The sequence below is a fragment of the Syngnathoides biaculeatus genome, chromosome 9 (assembly GCF_019802595.1).
Source record: "Syngnathoides biaculeatus isolate LvHL_M chromosome 9, ASM1980259v1, whole genome shotgun sequence".
NCBI classification, from domain to species: domain Eukaryota; kingdom Metazoa; phylum Chordata; class Actinopteri; order Syngnathiformes; family Syngnathidae; genus Syngnathoides; species Syngnathoides biaculeatus.
In genome coordinates, this window is record NC_084648.1 from 16615242 (window position 1) to 16639787 (window position 24546).

At 42.4% G+C, this 24546-nt stretch overlaps 2 protein-coding genes across 5 annotated transcripts; one reads left to right on the forward strand and one right to left on the reverse strand.

The window, feature by feature from the left end:
- The first annotated feature begins 106 nt into the window (after positions 1-106).
- On the forward strand, positions 107-10622 carry LOC133505660 (RNA exonuclease 5-like). 2 transcript variants are annotated; one of them, XM_061828926.1, is made up of 18 exons: positions 107-225; positions 2136-2411; positions 2870-2996; positions 3089-3215; positions 3298-3405; positions 3477-3562; positions 3647-3762; positions 4155-4293; positions 4363-4560; positions 5118-5221; positions 5304-5412; positions 6324-6419; positions 6488-6625; positions 6699-6791; positions 7396-7693; positions 8574-8725; positions 9726-9835; positions 10044-10622. In XM_061828926.1, the coding sequence occupies exons 1-18, from the start codon at positions 215-217 to the stop codon at positions 10117-10119; spliced, it is 2364 nt and encodes a 787-aa protein (XP_061684910.1). In that variant the 5' UTR covers positions 107-214; the 3' UTR covers positions 10120-10622. The 2 variants fall into 2 exon arrangements, with proteins under 2 accessions (XP_061684910.1, XP_061684911.1); XM_061828927.1 differs by having other exon boundaries at positions 118-217.
- Positions 10623-10775: 153 nt separating this feature from the next.
- On the reverse strand, positions 10776-24215 carry parn (poly(A)-specific ribonuclease (deadenylation nuclease)). 3 transcript variants are annotated; one of them, XM_061828930.1, is made up of 25 exons: positions 24042-24215; positions 23748-23825; positions 23601-23680; positions 23025-23092; positions 22412-22493; positions 22239-22299; positions 20309-20477; positions 20167-20229; positions 18825-18863; positions 18706-18748; positions 17616-17696; positions 17472-17528; positions 17313-17390; positions 17175-17218; positions 17039-17081; positions 16678-16753; positions 16492-16602; positions 16333-16402; positions 16183-16238; positions 15037-15123; positions 14698-14950; positions 13431-13552; positions 13141-13180; positions 12899-13071; positions 10776-11420 (listed from the first exon to the last, which is right to left on the reverse strand). In XM_061828930.1, the coding sequence occupies exons 1-25, from the start codon at positions 24058-24060 to the stop codon at positions 11380-11382; spliced, it is 2034 nt and encodes a 677-aa protein (XP_061684914.1). In that variant the 5' UTR covers positions 24061-24215; the 3' UTR covers positions 10776-11379. The 3 variants fall into 3 exon arrangements, with proteins under 3 accessions (XP_061684914.1, XP_061684913.1, XP_061684912.1); XM_061828929.1 differs by having other exon boundaries at positions 10776-11417; positions 13141-13183; XM_061828928.1 differs by having other exon boundaries at positions 13141-13183; positions 24042-24214.
- Between the last annotated feature and the right edge of the window lie 331 nt (positions 24216-24546).

A 24546-nucleotide genomic window follows, 5' to 3' on the forward strand; every position in this document is an offset into this window, starting at 1 on the left:
AAATAAGTAGTTTAATTTTGGCCAAAAATATCGTAGAATACAAAGGTTTTTTTTAATCGATATGTATGACGAACGATTTATTTTGAATGTAATTAAACCCGCTTCCGTCATCGGGAGGTTTTCTTTTTTCTCACGTGCATGTGCGAAATAAACGTGTCTTTTTTTAATCGTAGTGTGAAAGATATGAATTTTGAAGTCGTCGGAACGTCAATACATGGTAACTAAGTAGGTATTTTGCGTTTCATTCAAGTGTGTGTCATACAATTGTAAATTGTAAAGCTTCAGTCTCGGTTTTACCTCCGAATTTTATTCATGTGTTTTATTCAACACGTTTAAACGCTATCACAAATTCACTTGTTCATTCACTCAGTAAACCTGCTGCTGTATATTATCACGTTCACACAACCCAACTGTTAACTCACCGGCTAAGTCACTCACTCTAGAATTATTTATCTTTTCCCCCTAAAGAATACATAAAATGGCTTTTAACTCACGACCTTGCCTGTCCACACACTAATCAAAATGACCCATTTACTCATTTATTAACTCCCTTTATCGTTCATAAGTTCATTTATTGACTCACAAGTTCATTCACTCACTAATTAAAAAAATATGCCCACCAACTCATTAATTCAGCCATTAACTCATTGCTGAGTAATTCATTCAGCAATTTAGTTATTCGCCAAGTCACTCATTAAATCACTCACTAATTTGACAAAGCGCTGTCCCACTTACTCAATAATTCACCAACTCACTCATTAATTGACTCTCAGTCACTCATTCATTCAGTAACTGACTCAGTCACCAGTTAACTCGTGAATTCACTGTACCACTTACTCAATAATTCACCAACTCACTCATTCACTCATGTGTCAACTCACGAGATCACTAACATACTCGTTATATTACCAACTGACAAACCCAATCACTCTTTAATTGACTTTCTCGGTCACTCATTCATTCGGTAACTGAGTCAGTCACCAGTTAACTCATGAATTCATTTTCCTAGTTAATAATTCATCAACTCACTCATTCACTCACGTGTGAAGTTGCAACATCACCAATATATTCATGAAATTACTCACCAATTGACAAACCCAATCACTCTTTAATTGACTTTCTCAGTCACTCATTCATTCGGTAACTGACTCAGTCACCAGTTAACTCATAAATTCACTGTCCCACCTAGTCAATAATTCACCAACTCACTCATTCACTCACGTGTGAAGTCACGAGATCATTAACATGTTCATTCAATTACTCAGCAGCTGACAAACCCAATCACTCATTAATGGACTCACTCACTCATTAATTCGGTAACTGACTCAGTCACCAGTTAACTCACGCATTTACTAACCCACCGTCCAACTCACTCACTCACTCACTAATTCAACAACTCACCCATTCACTTATTAAGTCACTAACTCACAAACCCAGTCACTCATTAATTGACTCACTCACTCATTAATTCGGTAACTGACTCAGTCACCAGTTAACTCAAGCATTCACTAACCCACCGTCCAACTCAATCATTCACTCACTCACTCACTCACTCATTACGTCACTCACTCACAAACCCAGTCACTCATTAATTGACTCACTCACTCATTAATTCGGTAAATGACTCAGTCACCAGTTAACTCACGCATTCACTAACCCACCGTCCAACTCAATCACTCACTCACTCACTCACTCACTCACTCACTCACTCACTCACTCACTCACTCACTCACCCATTCGCTTATTACGTCACTCACTCACAAACCCAGTCACTCATTAATTGACTCACTCACTCATTAATTCGGTAACTGACTCAGTCACCAGTTAACTCACGCATTCACTAACCCATCGTCCAACTCAATCATTCACTCACTCACTAATTCAACAACTGACCCATTGACTTATTATGTCACTCACTCACAAACCCAGTCACCCATTAACAACCTCACTCATGTGCTCACGGTCTCATTAATTCACCAACTTTTAAATGAACTTATTTGCTCTCTCACACTCACCAACTAACTCCCCAACCGTGTCACTCTCGAATGAACTCGGTCAGTCACGTCACGTTTTGTTATGACAGAGTAAAACTCCAGCGTTCAGGACGAATTGCGCGGCGTGTGTTTATCTTCCAGTCCCATGGAGCTCGAGTGTAAAACCGAGTCCTCGCTGTGGACCTCATTTAATGGAAAGAAAAGGAAGAAGAATGCCGATCATCAGCATCGGCAGCAGCAGGAGATCGACGCGGCTAAGAGGGTCAAACGCGAGCAAGGTGTCGCCGATGAGACGGAGGAAGTGGAGCCCCGGATCTCCGCGCTTCCCGACCGCCTGCGACGTCCCATCACGGCCGAGGAGTTGACAGAGCTGCTGCACTACGCCGCTCTTGGGGGAACGGGAGTCAAACAGCCGAGGTCACCTTTCACTCATTCGTTCGTTAAAATAATATCTCGATTTAAGTAAGTAAGTTAGCGAGTGTGTAACTAACTTCGTCAATTGTAATTATGTGCACGAAGGAGGGAGCGAGTTCTCTTTGCGAGTTGCATGGTACGGTAATGGTATTTCCTTTACAAATGGACTCGGTGAGGCTTATAACCAGATACGCTCTGTAGGTCGGGAATTACGGTAGTTTATTTTATTTTATTTTTTTTACATCCATTCCCTCGTTCAAAGTTCATCAAGATCAAGTTCATCACGTTTGTCTGATATGATATGTACCTTTGTTTGATGATTTTTAAACAAACTACGGGAAGCCACCCCCCCCAACCTCAAAAAAAAATTGAGAATTTGAAAAAGGGGCACATATTTTTCACAGTATTGTTGTTGTTTGTTGTATGATTAAACAAGTCTTGTTTTAATACGCGGATTGTAGTTGGTGTGTTCTCCTCGGGCAAAACCGTGTCAACGGGGTGAACGTCGCGGTGGTGGAGGGTGTCGGCCAAAGTGACTTTTACAAACATTACATCACCCTCAGGAACCTGAGGACCAAATACAGCAACGTAAGCAGTATCCAATCGCAAGTATCCGTGCGGCGCAAATGGACATTTGGTGTCAAAACGGTTTTGGTTTTTTGGGGTTTGTTTGTGTTCAGCGTTTGACCTTCGCGTTGTCCACCAGCTGCACCCGCCTGCTGTCTACAATATTCAGCAGTGACGTGGACACGGCAGAGGATTTGCCCGGGTTACAGGAAGACAAGGACAACGGCAGGTTGCACAAAGGTCAGCAATTTACTCGCAGCCTTCACAAACGTGGACTGAATAGAAAGTATCACTCCGCTCACTCGTTCTGTGTGCGAGACAGTCCTGAGGACTCACCCGGTGGTCCTGAAGTACGGTACGAGTAAGCGTGGCCTAACGGCCTACGTGCTAACCCAGGAGGAGATGATCAAGCGGCATTACCCCGTGAAAGGTGATTGGCCGGCGCCTCCCCGAGATGTTCGTCGTCACTCCCCGCTGTTCATCTCTCGCCCACCGGATCAGGTCTGCCGGGCTTCGAGGACTTCGCGTGCGCCGACTGCGGCGACGTCGCGGACGCCAGCCCGCTTTTTGGACTCGACTGCGAAATGGTGAGATGAAATCTCGATTCAACTCTGCCCCCACCCCCGCTTACCTGAAACCGAACCCGGCTGTTGATGGCGATCACGTGACAGTGTCTCACAGTGAAGGGCTACGAGTTGACCCGAGTCTCCCTGGTGGACGGCGAGGGGAAGTGCGTGATGGACCAGCTGGTCAAACCGGACAACAAAATACTCGACTACCTCACCAGGTAGGCCTAATCAAAGGAGCAATTAGTCAGTCCGCAGAGAAAAAAAAATCCAAACACGACTCAATAAATACATCCGTCCATTTTCTGAGCCGCTTATCCTCACAAGTGTTGCGGGAGAGCAAGAGGCGGAGTACACCTTGAACTGGTTTCCAGTTCTATTAGGAGTGAATCTACTATTCGTTGGTTGTTTAAGGTTCTTGCTACTAGTTAGTTACTAGTTAGCTACCTGAGTTTCGGTACCTACCTAGCTAGTTGATTATCTCCTCAGTTGTTTAGCTAGTAACAAATAAAAACATAGAACATTGGAAGGTAAATAAATGTGGGTCTTGATTTGAATGATTCATAAAAAACATAGACAAACATCACGTACAGTATTTTTGTGCGATTGTCAGGTTCTCTGGCATCACGGCGGCCATGTTGCATCCAGTCAGGACCACTTTGCGGGATGTCCAAGTGCGTCTGAGGTCGCTGTTGCCGCGCGACGCCGTACTCGTGGGTCACGCCGTCAACAACGACCTGGTGGCTCTGAAAGTACGCGTGCTCTGACTCGACGCGTAAAACGGAGACGGACGCTGCAAACCGAAGATTCTGTTTTTGCAGCTGATCCACCGTCACGTGATTGACACGTCGCTGCTGTACAGGAGGGAGTTTGGCCAGAGGTTCAAGCTGAAAGTTCTGGCTGAGGTGGTACTCGGAAGAAGCATCCAGACCCAGGAGGAGAAAGGACACCATCCCGTAGAGGACGCCTTGGCCGCCTTGGATCTAGCCAAATACTTTATATGCAAGTCGCCTCTGAAGGTAACACCCTTCCGAAACAAACTAGTGATGGCATCAGCTGGGGTTAGTTTCTCACTTCGTTAGATAGTCAGTTACTTTATTTTATTTATTTACAGAGTTGATTATTAGTAGGCCACGATGTTGTGTAAAAATATTTGGCTCGTTTGCTAATTCTCCACCAAAGAAGTGCAAATATCAGGAAAATGTAAACCAGGTGAGCTTAAAGACTGTTGAAAGTTACCTGGCCCTGTGTGAAAATGTAATCGGCCCCAAAACGTAATCACTGGAACCAATCTCAGCAGCAACACCTAAAATCAAGCGTTTTATAGAACGTAGTCTTTCATTTTTTTCTCTATGTATGGATAATGGCACTCACTGTGGTTCACTGGAGTCCGAAGGCTTCAGAAATAGCTTTGTAACCCTTTCCAGGCTTATAGATGTCGATGTCACTCGTTAGTTGGTTAGTTTGTTAGTTAGTCGCATACAGCAACTGTTGGCAGTAAATTTGTAATGCACAATAGCGCCACCAGCAGGCCTGGAGTGTAATAACATGAATCCTTTCTCTTTTTCGCCACCAGGTTGTTGAGAATCACCTGAAGGAACTTTGGGGTTTGGCACTAGAAGAAGAAGAAGAAGAAGAAGAGTCGACAGAAGAATCAACAGAGCTTGCGCCCAGTAGCAGGTGCTGCTAATAACCCGCAGGCATTGTGGAGATTGCGGCGCTCCTGTGATCTCATCTTTCCCGCTACGCGTGTGGCGCGCAGGTTTGCCGACGTCCTGCAGCGTGCGGGAAGGTCCGTCTGCTACGTGGGAAAACGCTGCGACATCAGCTTACACGCAGCCCATCAGCAGTGGCACAGCTCGGACAGAGAGGTGATTCTCCGGGCTAGCGATTGCGTACACGGATGGATTATTTGGGGAGTTACTTCCTTGGTCTGTGAGCAAGTTGTTTTTCTGTTAGTTAAGTAGTTATACACGTGGTTGTTACAGTCACTGTGATTTGACAAGTGTGCCATCGCACTCGCAAATCTGCACAGTCGAGCACGATAAATCACGCGCGGAAAACTTGTTACGAGAAATACATAGCTATTGAAAGGCGTCGCTTATTTTGTGTCGTCTTGACCAATGTTCCCTCGAAGCTGCGCCACTGCGCAATTGCGCACTTGTCGCACACTCGAAAACCGATCCAGCACAGTACACCACAGCCCGACGTCTTTTTTTTTTTTTTTTTAAACACGGAAGCACACGGTCTCTGTTCAGCCTACTTCTACTTCCGAGTTTACCTGACACCGCCCCCCTCCGCTCTTAAAGGGGTACACTCATAATTCCAAACAGAACACACACCCGCAACTTTATATCCACGGGCATGACTGACCACACCTCTACATTTTTCAAATGTGAGTGACTGTTGTTAGGTTTGGTCTTTTATTTTGTTGGTATTTAATTTGCTGGTCATTAAGTTGTTTGTTAGTTACTCGTTTGGTCGTGTTGTCAGACTAATTTGTTAAGTTTAGTTAGTAGGTTGGCCTGTTCGTGAGGTATTGTAGTAGTAATTAAACAGTTTTTGTTTGTTTTTCTAATGAGACTGATCAATTTCCTGCTCTCTTAGTCAGAACGTTAATACCGCGCTAAATGCCATGGACGTCTTTTTTACGTCATTCTGTTAAAACAACAAACGGCTGTCAAAACAACACCTTTGGAACCCCCAAAATGTCAAGACTGCACGAAAAGTGAACTCCTAAATTTAAACATGTCACCTTTGTCGCTCATGGACTCTTGTGCAGGTTGTGGCCTCTTTCCGAAGACAGCGCAAGTGTCCCTTCTTCTCCGTGCTCAGGTTGTCTTCCTTCATCAACGTACCTCCTCGTCAAGACTACAAGGTAAGACTCAGTCTGTGTGTTTGTGTGTGTTGCCGTGGTAACTCTGTGTGCGCGCGATGGTGTCTTAGGTGCGCCGGTGTCTTCAGGACATGTGCGTTGTGTTTGCCGGACCACTTCCTGCCGGCTTCTCCGAGAGAGAAGTAAGGCGACTGTTCCGCTGCTGTGGATCGGTCAGGACTGTCAAAATGCTGACGACCACACACAGAGTACGTTTCTTGTACCCGTGTACAGTACATACGCCGCTTTCTTTGTTCTACTTGAGTGTTGTTTTTTTCGCAGCTTCATGCTGTGGTGGAGTTCAAACTACTGGAAGGAGCTGAGCTAGCACTACAAATACTGAACGGTGCCACTGTGCAGGGACACACCATTAAGGTACGATTGTCATTTCGGCAGATGTTGTTACCGTAATTCCCGGCCTACAAGGCGCGACTTTTTTCACAGCCGCCGCACTAGTTAGTGTTAGCGCCGCCATGTTAGCACGACCGCACTAGCGTTAGCACTGCCGTGTTAGCGTTAGCACCACTGCGCAAGTATTACCACTGCCGCGTTAGTGCCGCCATGTTAGCGTTAGTACCGCCGCGTTAGCATTAACAGTGCCGCATTACCGTTAGCATTGCCGTGCTAGCGTTAGGACCGCCGCGCTAGCGTCAAAACTCTTTCTGTGTACCGAGGCTTATCACCAGGTGCGCTCTGTAGGCCGGGAATTACGGGAACTCAGATTGAATTCATGAACTGGTCGTGCTATTGGTTTTGGAGTCCGGAGAGACCGCCAGTGGAAAATGGATGGATGCGTATGAATACAAATACAATCGTATCAAAATATTATATATAATATTTTTTCAATAACAGTTATTTGAAAATGTAAGTTAAACAAAATGGATGTCAACAATGTCTGCTATGAGGGGTTCTACTGTAATTTCCTGAGTGTGTGAGTTGTGCTTAACAACAAGGCAACCGCATGCGCTGTCCGTTTCAGGTCCAGAGACCGGTCAGCGAGTCCACGCTAGACTTCGACCTTAATCTGGAGGCGCTGATGAGCGACGGCGTCAACACGCGCCGGCTGTACGCGCTCAAGCTAAGCTCCCACGCAAGCGCCAACGGGCACGCGGCCGACGGCAAATTGGCAGTGAACGGCCGTGCGTCCGGGTCGCTTCCCGTCAAGAAACGCCAGCTGAGCGAGGAGACGCTGACGCGGACGTTCAGCCGCTTCGGCGCCGTGGAAAGAATCCACCTGATGGGCAAACCCGGAAAGCGAGCCAGACATGCCTACATACGTGCGTGACAAAACATCACGTCGGCAATTCTTTTCGTTCTTGCATTAATTGCTGTGCAGCGTTTACCTCGAGCACTGATATCGTTTGGGGGTCCTATATTGTTAAACATTTTTAATTATTTTATGTCACAATGGATCAATGTGGAAAATCTATTCCAGGGTTAATCTGTAACAAACTGCACAGGGTTTTCCAACATATGTAAAACAGAACAAGAAATGCAGATATATGAAAAAAAAAATACTAAAATAGATATTTTTATAGTAGTAGTAGTATAATATTTATTTATTTTATAACTAGGTAAACAATATAAAATATATTTCTTTATAGTAGTGGAGTTTTACAAGTGTAAAACATTTTTTTCAATTAAAATCAAAACCCTTTAATACAATTTTAAAATGCTGAATTTTTTTTTCATTTTAATTTACATATATACAGTACATATACATATTTGAAATGTTTACATGGTGTTTATTTACAAATACTTTTTTAGATTACATATTACAATAACTACTTTTTTTTTACTTCAAATAGAGAAATATTTAACATAACATTCAAGTGTAACAATTTTTAATGTACAGTAGGACTTAAATTTAGATATATATTTATTTAATAATCTTTAAACAATTTTAAATGCAAGGTAACAAGTGCATTTTTAATCTAAAATTGAATTTAAAACGTGCAAATGTAGGAGAAATTCATCAGATTTTTTTTCCTTTTTGATAACTGACTCACATTAACACAACTGCAAATATATTTTCATTTTTCCTTTTTGATCGGCTGATTGATTTTTCTGATGTTCACCCGGAGACGTAATGCAAAGTTGAGTAATGTCGCATTTAAAAAAAGCTAAATTGTTGGTGCTTCTTGGTGGCCTCTGCAGATTTTGAATGTTCAGAGGCGAAACAGGCGGCCATGGATTCCTCCGAGGCCCTCTGGCAGGAGGAGTACGTCACATGTCCGGCGCTGACCCCCGTCCCGATGGATGAAGACGGTCCACACGAGTTCAGAGGCCAAACCGACCCGGGACCTCAGGTCAACAAACACACTTGCACTTACAAACACTACTTACAGTAATGCCTCGGCTTTCGAACGTCCCCGTTTTTGAACGAACATTTCGAGATTTTTTTTTTTTTGCTTCCGTTTTCGAATGAAAATCGGTACTTGAACGGAGCTGAAAGAACCCCGAAATAACGTATTGCGCAGCTGACCCACGACGCGCTTTGTTGTGAATTCCCAAGCCGTCAAAAAAAACAGAAGTAACATAATGCGCGTGGCGCAAGATGCTGACCCAACCACAACGCCTTTTGTTATCTACTTGAACGACACCCCCCCCCCAAAAAAAAAAAAAACAAATGACGTAACGTGCGCGGCGCAATCAGCGCACTTTTGTTTTTCTGTATAACGCAGCCTCTGTACACAGATGTGTTTTTCTTCTTATCGAGGACGACAATATTAACCCTCAATCACAGCTCCAAAGAAGGCAAGTTGCTTATTTAAAGTTATTTGGCAGTTTTGTTAATAAAAAAAGTTTACAAGGCCGGGGGGTGAGTCACTACAGATACGGGTCAATGCAGTCCCAGCAACGCGTACTCTACTACTAAAGCATGCATTTTGAGCAAAAAATAAATATATTTCTCAACTTCTTTTGTGATATTAAGTATTTAAACTATACATGTATTCCTACTATGCAGTTTATTATCAGGAAAAGCCCAATTTTTTTAGGCTTGGAACGCATTGTTTTTTTTTCTATTCATTGTAATGGGAAACATCGATTCGGTTTTCGAACAATTCACTTTTCGAACCGTTTTCTGTAACGGATGGCTGTCGAGAACCGGGGCATCACCGTCCCAATCAATAGGATTCTGATTCTGGGAAAAAATGTCTAACTACTGGTGACTTGAAACCATACTTTAAAATATGTGACGATATGCTCGAACTCCAACCTACTTTGAAACGCTGTCCTCAAACCCTACGCCCGATTTAAAACCCTAACAGTGTCTTGTAACCCAAACTTGCGTTTTCTCCGTTGTAGGACGTGGCAATGTGTCACATGATGAAAAAGCTTGACGCACGCTTGGGCAAACTCTTCACGTCTCTCCCAGAATGCACCTTGTCTGCCGTGCTGCTGCTCCCTCACAACAGGTGACAATTTTTTTTTCTTTTTGAGGGGTCATGTTCATATCACGTGATCAGTAACTGTAATAAAGGCCACCTATTTAAACCAAACAAAGGAGAAATTCCTATTCAAAAATGTAATTACATATTTACAGTGACTGATCCAATTATATGAAAAGGACCCTTTTCGCATCGCTTTTTCTCAAGTTTATTCTTTTCCTTTCAATCTCTTCAGTGCGACAGAACCCGCATCACTTGGTCTGTGCCTTTTGGATATCAAACGTGGAAAGTGCAATCGCGCTGTCACGTGACACTACTTCCTGCATCCCGGGCGGCCACTTCCTGCAGCCACTAGACTTTTCAAAATAAAGCGAACGCACATCTCCAAGGATATAAATGTCACCATCGTGAAAAATGTTTTAATGTACTGCAGAATAAGTCTGTAAGTATCATACAAGTGTAATAAAAGTCAAATAAAAAGTACTGCAATATCCGGCCTACAGAGCGCACCTGGATATAAGCCTCACTCTGTAAAGGAAATGCCATTTGGTACACACATACGCCGCAGTTGTGTAAAAGTTGCAAGTACCCATATTGAAACACGAGATATTTACAAAGAAAGATGGTACACAGAGAGTTTAACGCTAATGCTAGCGCCGCGCTAACTTAAAAAAACCCAAAAAACATACCAGTAAGAATCACTGAAACACGGCAGTAACACACTCGCACAGCGCTAACTAGGCCGGACGGGTAAAAGTCACTTCCTCGGCACATATATTCCACCGGTCTCACTCATACCTTTTCCGCTCGAGTGCTCCCTCGTGACTGTTAGGAAAAAAAAAATGCAAGTTTGACACCCTGGTTTAGAGGGATTTTTTTTTGGGACGCCGTCCCGCGATCGACCAAGACTGCCTCGCGATCGACGCATTGAGCACCCCAAAAACATGCTAAAGAAAATAGCAGGCAGTGACAGTAAGAAAATTCTTTAATTTTTTTCTTCATCTCCCTGCCCTTTTTTCAAGGAAATATTGAAGGATTTTGAACCTCATACAAAAAAAAAAACAATGTAAATATTTATCTCGGTTTTGACACATTTTCCATACTGCTACAAAACAACCGTCTGTACAAAAAAAACAACACCAACACACAGAAAGCACCTCCAGAAGGGTTCGAATCGGCGGCGTAATAAATTATCACATTATGCTTTGCTGATAGTGTTTCTGTATCTGCACGATAAAACAAAAACATCCCATAACATTAGTTTTAAAATAAAATGGACAGCTTTTTAAATAGACATTACGCTGAACCCTGATGTCGTAAACTACACGTTGGCCCGACGGCAACTTAGCTAACACGATTAAAAATGGAGGCGCCCACGCCGGCTCCATTCAAGTATTGTCGCGTGTATAAAAGAACAGTTTCGATTTCGACGTGAAGTGTGTTTTAAGAGCGGGAAAAAGAAGAACCGGCAATATGGCTTCTGGCGTGTTGTGTGCTGGTCCGCACCTGCGAGCTGACGCTGATGCCGAGTTGTTCCGAGGGAGAGGCCCGAGGTTCTCCCGGCTTTGTCGCTACCACACCTCGGGAACCTCAAACAGCGACGACACAGCTGCTGCGCCGGCGACGGGGGGGGAAGCAAAAAAAAAAAAAAACAATTTATAATTCATTTGCTTCAGTCAACAAATAAAAGATGGATTTATTTCAGATGTGAGGACAGGTGTAGAAAGTTATTTATTGACCATTAAAGTTACGACTTTTAATGATGATTTTTTTTTTGTGCCAATAATCTCTTATTCAATTATGAACAAGTGTATATGGAAACATTAAAATAATTTCAATAAAAGAAAGCACATTTGTAATCTTAAAAATGAACAAAAATATGGTAATCAAAAGACAAAATGTAATATTCTGAGTTTTTGAATGTTCTCATTAAATAATGTTCTCATTAAATAAAAAACTTTGTATAACATAGTATTTCAACATTAAGTTGTATGAAAATCAAAATATGTACATTAAATATACATTTACTAATAAGAAAACAAACGTTCTGATCCAAATGATCAGCCAATTTTGTTCTTTGTTAGAATCCCGTTCTCTCCTGACTCATCCATCAATTTGAGAATATATATATATATATACATACACAGAGAGAGAGAGAGAATGAATTATTTTTTGCAAAACTATTGTAAAATCGGGATGACTGTATGATGATGTAAAAACACATTTAAATCCCACGATATTGTAGTTTTATTCCAGGAGAATTCCAATTTTAAATTTTTTTTTTTACTCCAAATATTCTGTTATTCTAGTAAAATGACGTTTTCTTCCCTGTTTACATTTTTTTTTTCCTTCAGTAAGATTTTATTTTAGTAAATTTATGAATTATGTTTTGGAATTGCACAACATGTATTTTTCCTCATGGTAATATAGTTATTTTTTTTCCTCGTGATATGCCAACTTTATTCTTGCAAATGTAATACAGAGAGAGCGAGCATGTAAACTGCAGGTAGTATTTTTGTCTTGGGTGTTATTATGCGTGGATGGATGGATGGATGGATGGATAGATAGATAGATAGATAGATAGATAGATAGATAGATAGATAGATAGATAGATAGATAGATAGATAGATAGATAGATAGATAGATAGATAGATAGATAGATAGATAGATAGATAGATAGATAGATAGATAGATAGATAGATAGATAGATAGATAGATAGAGTCCCTTTGTAGTTAAGTTTATAATGTCCCAGGGGCTTCATTTTTCACTTTGAGATTTATCTCTAATAATCGAATTAGAGGTGTCACATTTCATTGATGATCAAATTAATAAACTACTTTCATTGCGAAAGCAATCGTTTAGAGCAGTAGCTATCAGACATTTCGCACCAAGTGGCACGTAAAACAAATATGTAGCTCTCCAAGAAAAGCGTTGCTCATAGCAGCTCTAAAAACCCCACCGCAATTCAAAGGACCCTATAGGATAGACGATCCAGACTTATTTTTTCAGAATTTAAGAAGAATTTTCCCCATCACAACTTTGGACAAAATCCCATCTTCCCGTATGTCTTGTGCTCAACATGGACGCACCGTCAGATTTCTTCTTCTTGTTGTTGTTGTTCTTCTGCGTTTTCCGCGCGGGCGGCACGGCCGCAGCGGCCTGCTGCCAGCCGAGCGTCCCCTCGGCGTCCTTTTCCGAATCGGCGCCTCCGGGACCGTCCTCCTCGGGGACGGGACTCGACCCGGAGGACTCGCCGGCGTCCCTGCGGGGTCCGGTGAGAGCAACTCTCAAAACGGCGTCAGACGTGACAGCGCCGATAAAGCTGACTTACGTGCTCTTGAGCCACCCCTCGGAAGTCTTGCTCTCCACAACTTCTATGGCAAATCAGAACAACTTTTATCAGTATCTCACTCGTACTCGACCTCTGTTTGTAGGATTAACTCTCGTGTTTTTCCAGGGTATACATTTGATAGTTATTGTATTTCCCGCAAATGGGAATGTATTCCATAAAATGAGAACATCTCGTGAGACGCTGTGTAGCATGCTAACAGGCTAGCGTCTTGAAGTGTGTGTGTGTGGGGGGGGGTGACAGAGTGGACCAAGAAAAAAAAAAAAGCCCACCGTCAGTTTTCATCCTCTTGCTTCCCGCGCCGTCCGAGTACGAGTAGCGACTCCAGCCGTCGGCGCCCTCCGCGCTCCCGTCCTCCGCCTGGATGGGACTGCCGCTGCGCTTCCTCGGAACCCTGCGACGGCGGCAGTGGACCTGATGCATTAATGCGTACTCCTACGAACACCACCACTACTATGAAACAATGAGCGAACCAAATGAGATAGCCACCGCATGGAAATTAATTATTAAGCATATTTGTAGTTTCAGTGTGACGCTAGTATACAATGTCACTTACTAGAACCAAATAAACTGTTTGTTGGGATACAGGAAATTACAGCATTTTGTGAAATATGCGACTGATTTGACTCTAGTAAAGAAAGTGTTTTCTTAATACGTGCTATTACTTTTTACAAAAGCATTTTGTCTGCATACTGTACATTATAAAAAAAGTAAAAATATGCTATTCAACTGGCTCCAGTAAAAAGGTCACCAGTGTAGTCTCACATTATGGACCGTTCATACAGTTTTAATCCGTACCACTACTAATTTCTAGGGCCCTTTTATCAATTTTTTTTTATTTTTTTTTTTAAACATTCTCATATGAGAAGGGGTACGGTGGATCAGCTGGTAAAACTTTGGCCTCACAGTTCTGAGGTCACGGGTTCAATCCCGGACCCGCCTGTGTGGAGTTTGCCTGCGCGGGTTTCCTCCCACATCCCAAAAACGTGCAACATTAATTGGACACCCTAAATTGCCCCTAGGTGTGATAGTGAATATTTTTTGTGTTTATATGTGTCTCGATGTGCCCTGCGATTGGCCGGCAACCAGTTCAGGGTGCACCCCGCCTCCTGCCCGAGGACAGCTGGGACCCTCATGAGGATAAGCGGTGGAGAAAATGGATTGGATGTCATATGACTCAATTTCTTTCCGCTCCGTATATCCTGTGTTCTGCCTGTAATTGCTATTTATTGCAATTATCGGACCCAAAATTAATTCCCTGAAATTACAATAGCATAAAAAAAAAAAAAAAATCCATATAACAATATCGGCCCTCGTAATTACTAAGCGTTTTGTCCGCATAGAGGAAACTGAAACAAAATACTGTACATTAATTATTTGGCTTTAGTAAAAGGGAGGATTGGGAACTTCCTTACTTACTATATGTGTACTACTACAATTAATGAAGCCTTTTGTTGGAAAAGAAGGAATATTACATTATTAATATACAAAATCATGAAATCACGCATGTGGGTAACCCCGAGAGCAGAAGCGCGGTACCTGGGGTATCCGAACGCGCCGGAAGCGGCAGAAGCGGCGTAGTGAGGCTTCACCCAGCCGTCTTCCGTCCAGGACTTGGAAGCGGGAGTCAGCTTGTCCTTCTGCTGCTGCTTCCCCTGGACGTACTCCGCGTACGTCTGGATCCGGTAGCTCTCGGCGTAGCGGCTGGTGTTCATGGCTATCTGCACCTGGTCCGTTTGGCTGAGGGACACGAAGGCGGACGTGTCATCCATCCACGAGACCTGAATGTTTCCTGAGCGGACACGGGGCAGGAATGACCTTGAGTGACACGCTGAGAGTTCTTAGCGCAATTGATCACGTTGATGGGTTGGCATGTACCGAAGGCACTAAAGAGCTGGTAGAGGTCACTGGTCTTCCATTCTTTGGGGAAGGTGACGTAGAGGACGTTGTCTCTCCTCGGTTGCACTGGAACAACAAAGACGATGAGTGCAAAGCACAAACAAATATAAAACGTCAGCAGAATGGCATTTTACCCTTTTTGTTTTTTCACATTCAAAGACGGGTCCCTTCAATTGTTATTCCTTTGTTTGTCTTTATGAACGATTATTATTTTGTAACTTTGTGTAATGATACTTTAGCTGTGTATGTACAGTCTGAGAATTTTAACATTTACTAGACCAAATTGTTTACCACAGCGCCAGTGGGAGGGTATGTAAAGTATCACAGTAAATATTTGGTTCTCGAACGTCCCCGTTCTCGAGCAAATCGGAGTTCGAACAAAAATTTAGAGATTTTTCTTGCTTCTAATTTCGAATGAAAATCCAGTACTTGAACGCCCCCGAAAAAACATGCTTTAAAAAGCCTATCTTTTTTTTTTTTTTTAATCTGGAACACATTATTTCTTTTTCCATTAATTGTAATGGGAAATATTGATTTGGATTTCGAACAAATCACTTCTCGAACCTCCTTCTGGAACGAATTGTCGAGAACCGAGGTTGTACTCTATTTGATATATCAAACCCTTCATTGCTTTCATTGAAATACACGCTTCACTATATTTTGGTTGCCTAAATACTATTAAATATTACAGTCGGCATTTTAGTTTTTATTACAATCAAAATATTTATATTTGTCGTACGGTTTTCCACAGCTAAGCCAGAGATTGTTAAAAAAATTTTTTTTAACCAACAGCAAAGTTTACTTCATCATTGTAACTACGCCGTTTATTATAGGGGACGTCTTTATTCTGATATGCAAATGCATTTTCTGAAAAAAAAACAAAAAAAAAAAAAAACAATCAGGTTTTAAACAGTACAAACGTGCTATTTTGAGAATTAAGTCTACCATGGAGGTGTTTATTGGGGTCAAGGCGACTGATTATCTGTCCAAAATGATGGCACATCCGAGAATTTATTATCGGAGTTATCTACTAGAAGAAGGAAATGTTGTATGTCTGTTTTGAGTCTGAATTGGCAGTCTAATAAATGCGCCTCTATAAACAGTCCAATCTGTTGCAATACTCACAGTCCGGTCCTGTGATATTGAGGTAGGGGATGTCTATTATCCTCATCAGGAAAAGTCTAGAATCAAACAAACGGTGCAGAATACAAAAATGGAGGAGCAGCGCGGCGACAAATCCGAAATAGAGCACCGCAGATAACCACCATTACTCACTTGTTATAAAAAGGCTCGATGAGTTTGGAGCGAGCCGACACGTAGGCTTTGGGCGGGGTCAGGAAGGAGCCTAAAAATCCCCCCCAAAACAAACGGGAGTCATGAAAAAAAAAAAAAAAGTGATTTGGATTGGTTGAGAGCAACTTTGTGGCAAACTACCCAGGAAGTTGGCCATGGAGATGAAGCAGCGTCCGGTGATGTAGGCGTCGTAGCCGGCCTCGTGCAGCTGCTCCTTGGCCGTGTTGTAGCTGGGAAAGCCTTCGGCCGCCTCTGACGGGGGGGAAAAATTCGGGTGAGGATGTTTGTGTGTGTGGGGTGCGCGCCCATTTGCGTGTGTACGCCCACCGATTCGGGGAGCCTTGAAGGGGCCTTCGTTCAGCTGCTTCTCCAGCTCGGCCAGAGACGTGTTGTTAATCAGATCCTGTCACGTACGTACATTAAGAGTTATTGCTGCCGCGTTAATATCATGGAGACAATAATGGTAACCACCAGAGATGTGTAGATGGGTAACTGAACGATAGTTATTTAAAAAACATAAATAAATATCCCGATGCAGTGAATCCGTGATAAGTGACACACGATATAGTGACGGATTACTGGATATGGTGAGAAATAAATCCAAATATCTTAAAACAATCAAATCTATCCTTTTTTCATATTTAACACATTTTGCAGCTGTTACCCAGTCCGGAAGGCAAGAATTCACCTTAAAGGGCTGAGTGGATGCCATCAACTTTGTATCCAAAAGCCTGCGAGAAGACACAAATCATTCAACTCCAGACACAGAATAAGCATTTTTTTTTTGTGTGTGTGTGTGGACATGGTGAGGATAATAAACCCACCTTGGGAAAACACACATGGTGACCTCTTTAAAATCTTGCAGCTCCTGCAAAGAGGGAGCGCGTGAAAAGAGAAGGTGGCGTTAAATAATTCAGAAATGATAGGAAGATGACCTCCAACCCCACAAAAGCTGAGCATACCTCAGGCAGAGGACAGTAGAACTGGTGGATAGTGTGCATCACGTCCAGCAGCATGTTGTGGCCCACCACCAGTTTACCCTTGCAGACACATTTCATCCTCATTGTGACCAATCTTTGAATCATTAAGGCATACTTCCAGAAAGAAAAGATTTGACTCACAGACTTGGAGATGGCGTGGATGACCCGGGAGAAGCCCACGGCGTCGTTTAGCTCCCCCTGGTGGAGTTCAAACGAATAAATAAATAAATACACATTTAGAGCAATAGCCATGCCAATCATTCCTAAGGACACATTTGTACCCACCTGCTCCTTCTCCAGTTTCTGCTGTTCCCTCTTCTTCCTCTCCTCCTCATCCACCTTACTGACCTGGATGAAGCGCTCCTTCTATATGTAAAAAAACAAAACAAAAAACATAATGAACAGGTGAAACAAACGCACCCGTAAGCGGCAACAACCAGCAAATTCACTGACCACAGACCACTTTCATGCCAACACGGACTGCAGTAGAAATGGAAAGTAAACATGAAAAAGAGCAAGTTGAAATTGAATCGCAAATGCAAATTGTTTATTTTATTCCGATGTTTGATGACTGGACGTCAGTTTCCGTATACCCTCATTTCGTCTGCTTCACTTTGACAGGATTGTTTCGCCGAAATCTTCTCCCACATTTCGTACACGGGTAACTGAACACACACTGCACGTTCCCCTGAAGCATTTTGAGTTGTTTTTTTTTTTTTATTATTCTGTTCAATAAATCACACAGGCAACTTGAGAAAGAACTTGTATAAAAGTATTAAAAGGGCTTAGTTCCCTTCCAAACAATATCTCATCTTCACCATAAAGTGTCTTCAACAGTGAAAGTGACATTTAATGTTCATGTGTACATCCATATTTATTGCGCATACTTTTCTATAAGTTGAACTGTGGTCATTCTTGATACAAAAACACATTTTTGTGTATAAGGAACCGATTCATTGGATTTCCATCATTTCCGATGGGAAATATTGCTTCACTTTTTGCATCATTCAGTTTTAGACTATTTGGACTGAATTAATCACAAAAACTTCCCACTGTACTAACAACTGTAAAGCATTTTGTTGCCTAATCAGGCCAAAGTAGTTACCATAACAAAGCAGATAAGCAAGACAATTTGGGAAACCGTTTTTCACAAAAGTTGAAATATTGATAAATTGCCTCAATTTGGTATAAAAATGTTGAAAAACATAATTTTTACATTTTATGAAAAGAGAGATTTAAAAAAAGATTAAAACAATGTGTAATTTATACAAAAATATACATTTTCCAAAGTTGTGGAATAAAACATTCTTCTTTTCGCATTTTGCACTATTTAAAATCATATTTAAATGATGACTTGCGGACATTTCATTTCTACCTTGTCTATTTCCATGGTTTCCACGTGCAGGCCCTTTGGAAACCTGCCAGTTGAAAACAAAAGACAAATTAATACTTTCAAACAAACGAAGCAACACAAACATGACAAGACACACTCACTTCCAGTTTAGTGTCTGGTATATCAACTTCCTCTGGAACCTAGAACAAAAAAAAAAGAAAAGAAAATTAGAAGTATGTATATGATGGTGAACTACCAACATGTATCCCATCAGGCTCGTCCAACTCTCAAATTAGAGACAAAGATGATCGGGCTTCTTTTGTACCGATTTTTCCCAAAGGGTGACAAACGCCTTACGTTTTAGATTATCCTTTAGTCCACAGGTGTCAAACTCAAGGCCCGGGGGCCATATCCGGCCCACCTAATGATTTTCTATGGCCCGGAAGGCAATAATGTGTGTCAACTTCCATGATTGTTGTTAAAATCTGAACAAAGATTTCAAATCCTCTATCATAAATGATAACATTGAGACATTGCAAACATTTTTGTGTCACCAAACATCAACAATAGTTGGGAAAAACATTACCCTTGATTTCTGATTCCAAAAGTAGTTCATAAATTTGATGTATAAATATCATGAGGTGATGAAAGATTTTTATGGTTTCAGTAATAACAGCCTTCTGAGGGAAACTGTAACCCCAATGTGGCCCGCGTCAAAAATAAGTTTGACACCCCTGCTTTAGTCTGTGGTGGTGTCCCAAAGAAGGCGTCTGAAAAGGGTCCGGCCGACAATTTTAAATACCAAAAACGTTCAATATTTCTGACAAAAAAAAAAAAACAACAACTTCATGTGTGGAGAATTGACTGGTCATGATTTGTGAATTTTGACATGAAACAGAATGTAGTTCATCAAGAAGTGACCTGACTGAGGAAGAAGGAAGCGGCTAAAACTAAAAACTGATTTTTACATTTTATGTAAATGATTTCACCAGTGGTGGCACGGAGGGCTCAGCTAGAAAGCGTTGGCCTCACAGTTCTCAGGTCCTGGGTTCGATCCCAGCCCTCCCTGTGTGGAGTTTGCATGTTCTACAACATCAATTGGACACTCTAAATTGCCCCTAGGTGTGATTGTGAGTGCGGCTATTTATCTCCATGTGCATTACGATTGGCTGGCAACCAATTCAGGGTGTGCCCTGCCTCCTGCCCGTTGACAGCTGGGATAGGCTCCAGCACTCCCCGGGGACCCTTGTGAGGATAGCCGGCTAAGAAAATGGATGGATGGATTGATAATGTGAATTTTGTTTTGCAGGACAAGATTCTAGACCAATGATGATAGAATATTTGTGTGTGTGAAGTTCTTTGTTAAGATTACGGAAGGAAACCACACAGTATGATCAAAACTGTTATCTCCCTAATTCGTTATCATCATGTGTGGGTTTTGTAACCGATCTATAATCATTTAAAATGTGAAAAACTCGTGCGCGTGCGTGTACCAGGTCTTACCCAGTGCACGGCTCCAGGTCGAGGGTCTTTTCCGAGCTCGAAAACAGTGCCTCCACTTTCTCCCTGCGTTGGCAAACGTCAAAAGCACCGTTTACGCCAAAACGAGTCCTCCTCTCCGGCGGCCATTTTGTCAAAGACGTACACCACTTTGTTGATGAAGACCTTGTGCTCGTCGGGCACGTGGGCGGGGCCCTTGGAGGAGGACGGCGAGATGAAGGACGGCGTTCCGACCCCGTTAGCCTGCTGGCTTCGCCGTTCCTCACTCTGCTCTCTCAGCTGGGCCTCCTCCTCGTGGTTCAGGTAAGGGATTCCTGTTGATTTTCAAAACACACGATTTTAGGACTGGGCGGTACCGACTCAAAATCAAATCAGATTTTTTTTTAATAAATTTTTCAGGGGGGCGGAATTGATTGATTTAATTTTTATAACAGTAAATTTGCTGTCCCCTCAAAATATCTCAACACACAGCTAATAGGGTGGATTGCACGTGACGTCACGCTTGTTCATTCGGGTACTTGACCGCCATTGTTGCAGACAAGCAGTCAGCCGCCATCGTGATCGTCGGTCTGACTCGAGTAAATCATGCCAGATTTTTGTTGCGTCTTCAGATGTGGAAATCGCGGAAACAGAGACATTGGGACATTTTTGTGTTGCATTCTTCCATTTGTATTCCGATAATGGTGAGCTTGTATCATTTAACACCTCATACAAGCAAAACAGGAAGTAAGACAACCTTGCGTAACAGAAAATTTAAACAATGCAAAAAAAAATTGCATATTTTAAAGTGAAATAAAGACAGGGGAATACCAATTAAGGAAGTGAAACAACCGACGCATTGGCGCGTTCTTCAAAACAAAAAGAAAAAAGTAGCAACAAAAAACAATGTACATTTTGACAGTGATAAAAGTTATTTAGGCACTATGTTGTTAATAGACCACGTTTTGACTCTTAAGCTATCAAATATCCATGCATCCATCCATCCATCCATCCATCTTCCTTGCCGCTTATCCTCACAAGGGTCACTGGGAGTGCTGGAGGCTATCCCAGCTGTCAACAGCCAGGAGCTGGGGTACACCCTGAACTGGTTGCCAGCCAATCGCAGGGCACATCGAGACAAACAGCCGCCCTCACAACCACACCTAGGGGCAATTTAGAGTGTCCAATTAATGTTGCGTGTTTTTGGGATGTGGGAGGAAAGCGGAGTACCCGGAGGAAACCCACGCAGGCACGGGAGGAACATCCAAACTCCACACAGGCGGGTCTGGGATTGATATTAATGATATTGAAAATGACAGATACTGATATTAAACTCACCTTGCCAAGAATCAAGATTTTGTCTCCTAAAAATGTCTTGCGGGAAAGTGGTTGCACCCATCCGGAAACGAAAAAAAAAAAATGTACGCGTCCACGCTTTTCCATTTTTTTGTCTGGTCTCCGGTGCAAAAGCACATCTGTAGTACAAGGTTAGTTTATTATGTCCGGATATTCTACTTCAGGGAAGTATTTCGGATCCTTTGAAAGTACGTCGTCGTGGGGAGTATACAGATCAATATCTTCACAGAGTTCGATCTTCTGTACATATCTCACTTTGGTGACATCATCGAGTGAATTAAAGTTGGCGGAAAACATCTGCCGCTCGCCGCTTACACACGGGTCTGTGCGCGTTGCTATGGTGATATCGCCTAGCTTGTCTGCAGAAATGGCGGCGATCCGAATAAGGTAGCGCTTTTAATCACGTGATTGCAACCCAAGGCTAATGTCGAAAGGGCTGGCAACAAAAGTGACTGAACCCCTGAGAGAAAATTCAAACGGAAAAGTCGTCTGACTGCACCGATCAGCCAACCAAAGTACTTCAATTTTTTTCTTATGTGGGGTTGTATCTGCGAGGCAAGGCGACCCGGGCAAAATATTTGAAGTTTGGAAGCACATAGCTCGGCTCAAAACTTTCCATTTTCAATAATCCTGTAACGTGGCAAATTTTTTGGACCACCGCGTCAAAGATGCTGCCGTTTTTGCACAGGTGTCCACAAAGACGCTTAAACCTGGCGTGGCTCGACCTCCGTTTCACTCACCGTGACAGAAGACCTTGTTGAAGTCAAAGCCTTGGCTGGCCAGGAAGTCAATACTGGAACTCTAAAAATCATTAAAAAAAAAAAAAAACCCAGAATAAATAAATACAAAGTGGTAATTTCAAGTTTCGCCATTTTGAAATTCTAAAGGATAAAAAAAAAAAAAGCAAAATTACCTGACAGACAAATTTGATGTCAGGGGACGTCCGGTTGAGAGGTTTGGGAAATATATAAAAATTAAAAGTCTTTGTGATGTACCTGCAAGAGAGAGTGAGAGGTTCATTTCTTTCCACACTTGTATGACAAAAATTTCATTAATTCCATCCATTCATTAATTTTCTGAGCCGCTTATCGTCACAAGGGTCGCGGGAGTGCTGGAGCCTATCCCAGCTCTCGTTGGGCAGGGAGCGGGGTACACAATGAGGCGGTCGCCAGCCAATCGCAGGGCACACAGAGACATAACCATTCGCACTCGCAATCACACCTATGGCCAATTTACAGTCTTCAATCAACCTGCCACGTGTGTTTAGCATGTGGGAGGAAACTGGACTACCCAGAGAAAATCCAGGGAAAAAGTTTATCCACATAAACAGATGATCTTGAGGATTATTACACACAAGTTACAATGGCTAAAAATTTTCGTGTGCCAATGGTGACCCTCCAAAGAGGTCATCGTTAAAGAATGAATGCCGGTGGTTAGATTCCGAAAGAAAAATAAAATGATGGATTCATGCGCATCAGCGAAGGGTTCACAGTATTTCTATTCGTCACTATTAGGCAAACACTTACTTTGAATCTTTCTCGTCATATCTGAAGGTACAGAGCCCGAACTGGAAGAGTAGAAAATCCATGGAATGCTTGGGGACGGAGAAAGAAGCACTTAGATCAGACTGCATCTCGGATATCAACCGAATCCAAAGAGATCGGAGCGTATTACTTGAAATATTATAAAGTCTTTGCGCTGGATCCTATTCAAATACAGAGTAGACTTGGGAATTTCACTACTATAAATCACTGAATGGTTTAGGTTCTCAATACATTAAAGAAAAGATACTGGACTATAAACCCAAATTTAGTTCCGCCTCAAGAGTGAATACTTTTTAAAAGCCGGTTTTTTAAAAAAATGATTCAATTTAACCGTTGTGCCCTATTAAAATGCTCTTTTTATATATTTTACTTGAACTACACATCCTTTTAATAACTAATAAGCTGTCTTTTATTGCTATTTGTTTTGGAATTGTCTCTTGCGCTCGGTATTTAAATGCTGTTGTACTTTTAACCGTGTAAAGGACAATGAGTCACGTCACTAAAGCTGCCTGTGAAGGAATTTGGAGGGGTTCTACTGCGAATGTCACCTTTGCCCACCTTTTTAAGCTTGGCGTAGCGTTCCTCCGGGGTGTCCAGCCCGTTGGTGAGCGCACTGACGCTGGGTCCGTCGCTGATCCCTGGGCAACACGTAAACGTCTCACATCCACACTCACTGGTCGACTTTTATTCCAATTGTTGTCCTACCTGAAAACTCTCCATCGATGGCGAGAAAGTCCGCCTCCTCTATCGCGGCGTACACCAAGTTTAAACTGTCTTTAAAAGCTGAACATGAAAAATATAAAGCCAAAATAAAATACAAACGGAGAGTTTTGTCGCGTTAGCTTAGCGGGGCTAAGGTGCTACACACACGTAGAACACGCAAGCTAGCGCTAACGAGGGCAGCCGGGGGGAGTCGCGGGCTCGATTATTTTTGAAGCTACACACGTCTAATAAATACCTCGACAAGCGGGAGGTGAATACGACGAAATGCAGACTTACTTTTGCGTGTCACCTCCATCCTGATGCGATGGCTGCTGACAGCTAACGGTTGCTAACCGACCTCGTTTGGTTCTCTATGGTGCATTCATGTTGCGCTGGGAATTCAGAACTTCTACAGTCGCATAGAAACAAACCGTCACAGGAACGCCTACCCACCCCGATCACCTCCAACTCGTACGATTTCCAGCAGATGCTGAGATTTAAATTTTGCTCGGATGTCTGCCCTACGTTACATTGACAAACATGATGACCTTAATTAATTCAAGAAATTGTGGGAAGAAGCATTATTGCTGGTATTGGGGAGAAAACAAAAAAATCTACAAATACAAATTTAAAAAACCATAACAACCCACCATAGCACGACAGACTTTCAATTGATTTAAATGAAAAAAATATATTTGACAAATGTCTTCATCACTGGAGTAGTTTTTTGGACCCCTCCCCCAAAAAAGAACCACACACATTTGTTGAATCATCAAAATTGTATTTTAAACATTTTGTTCCT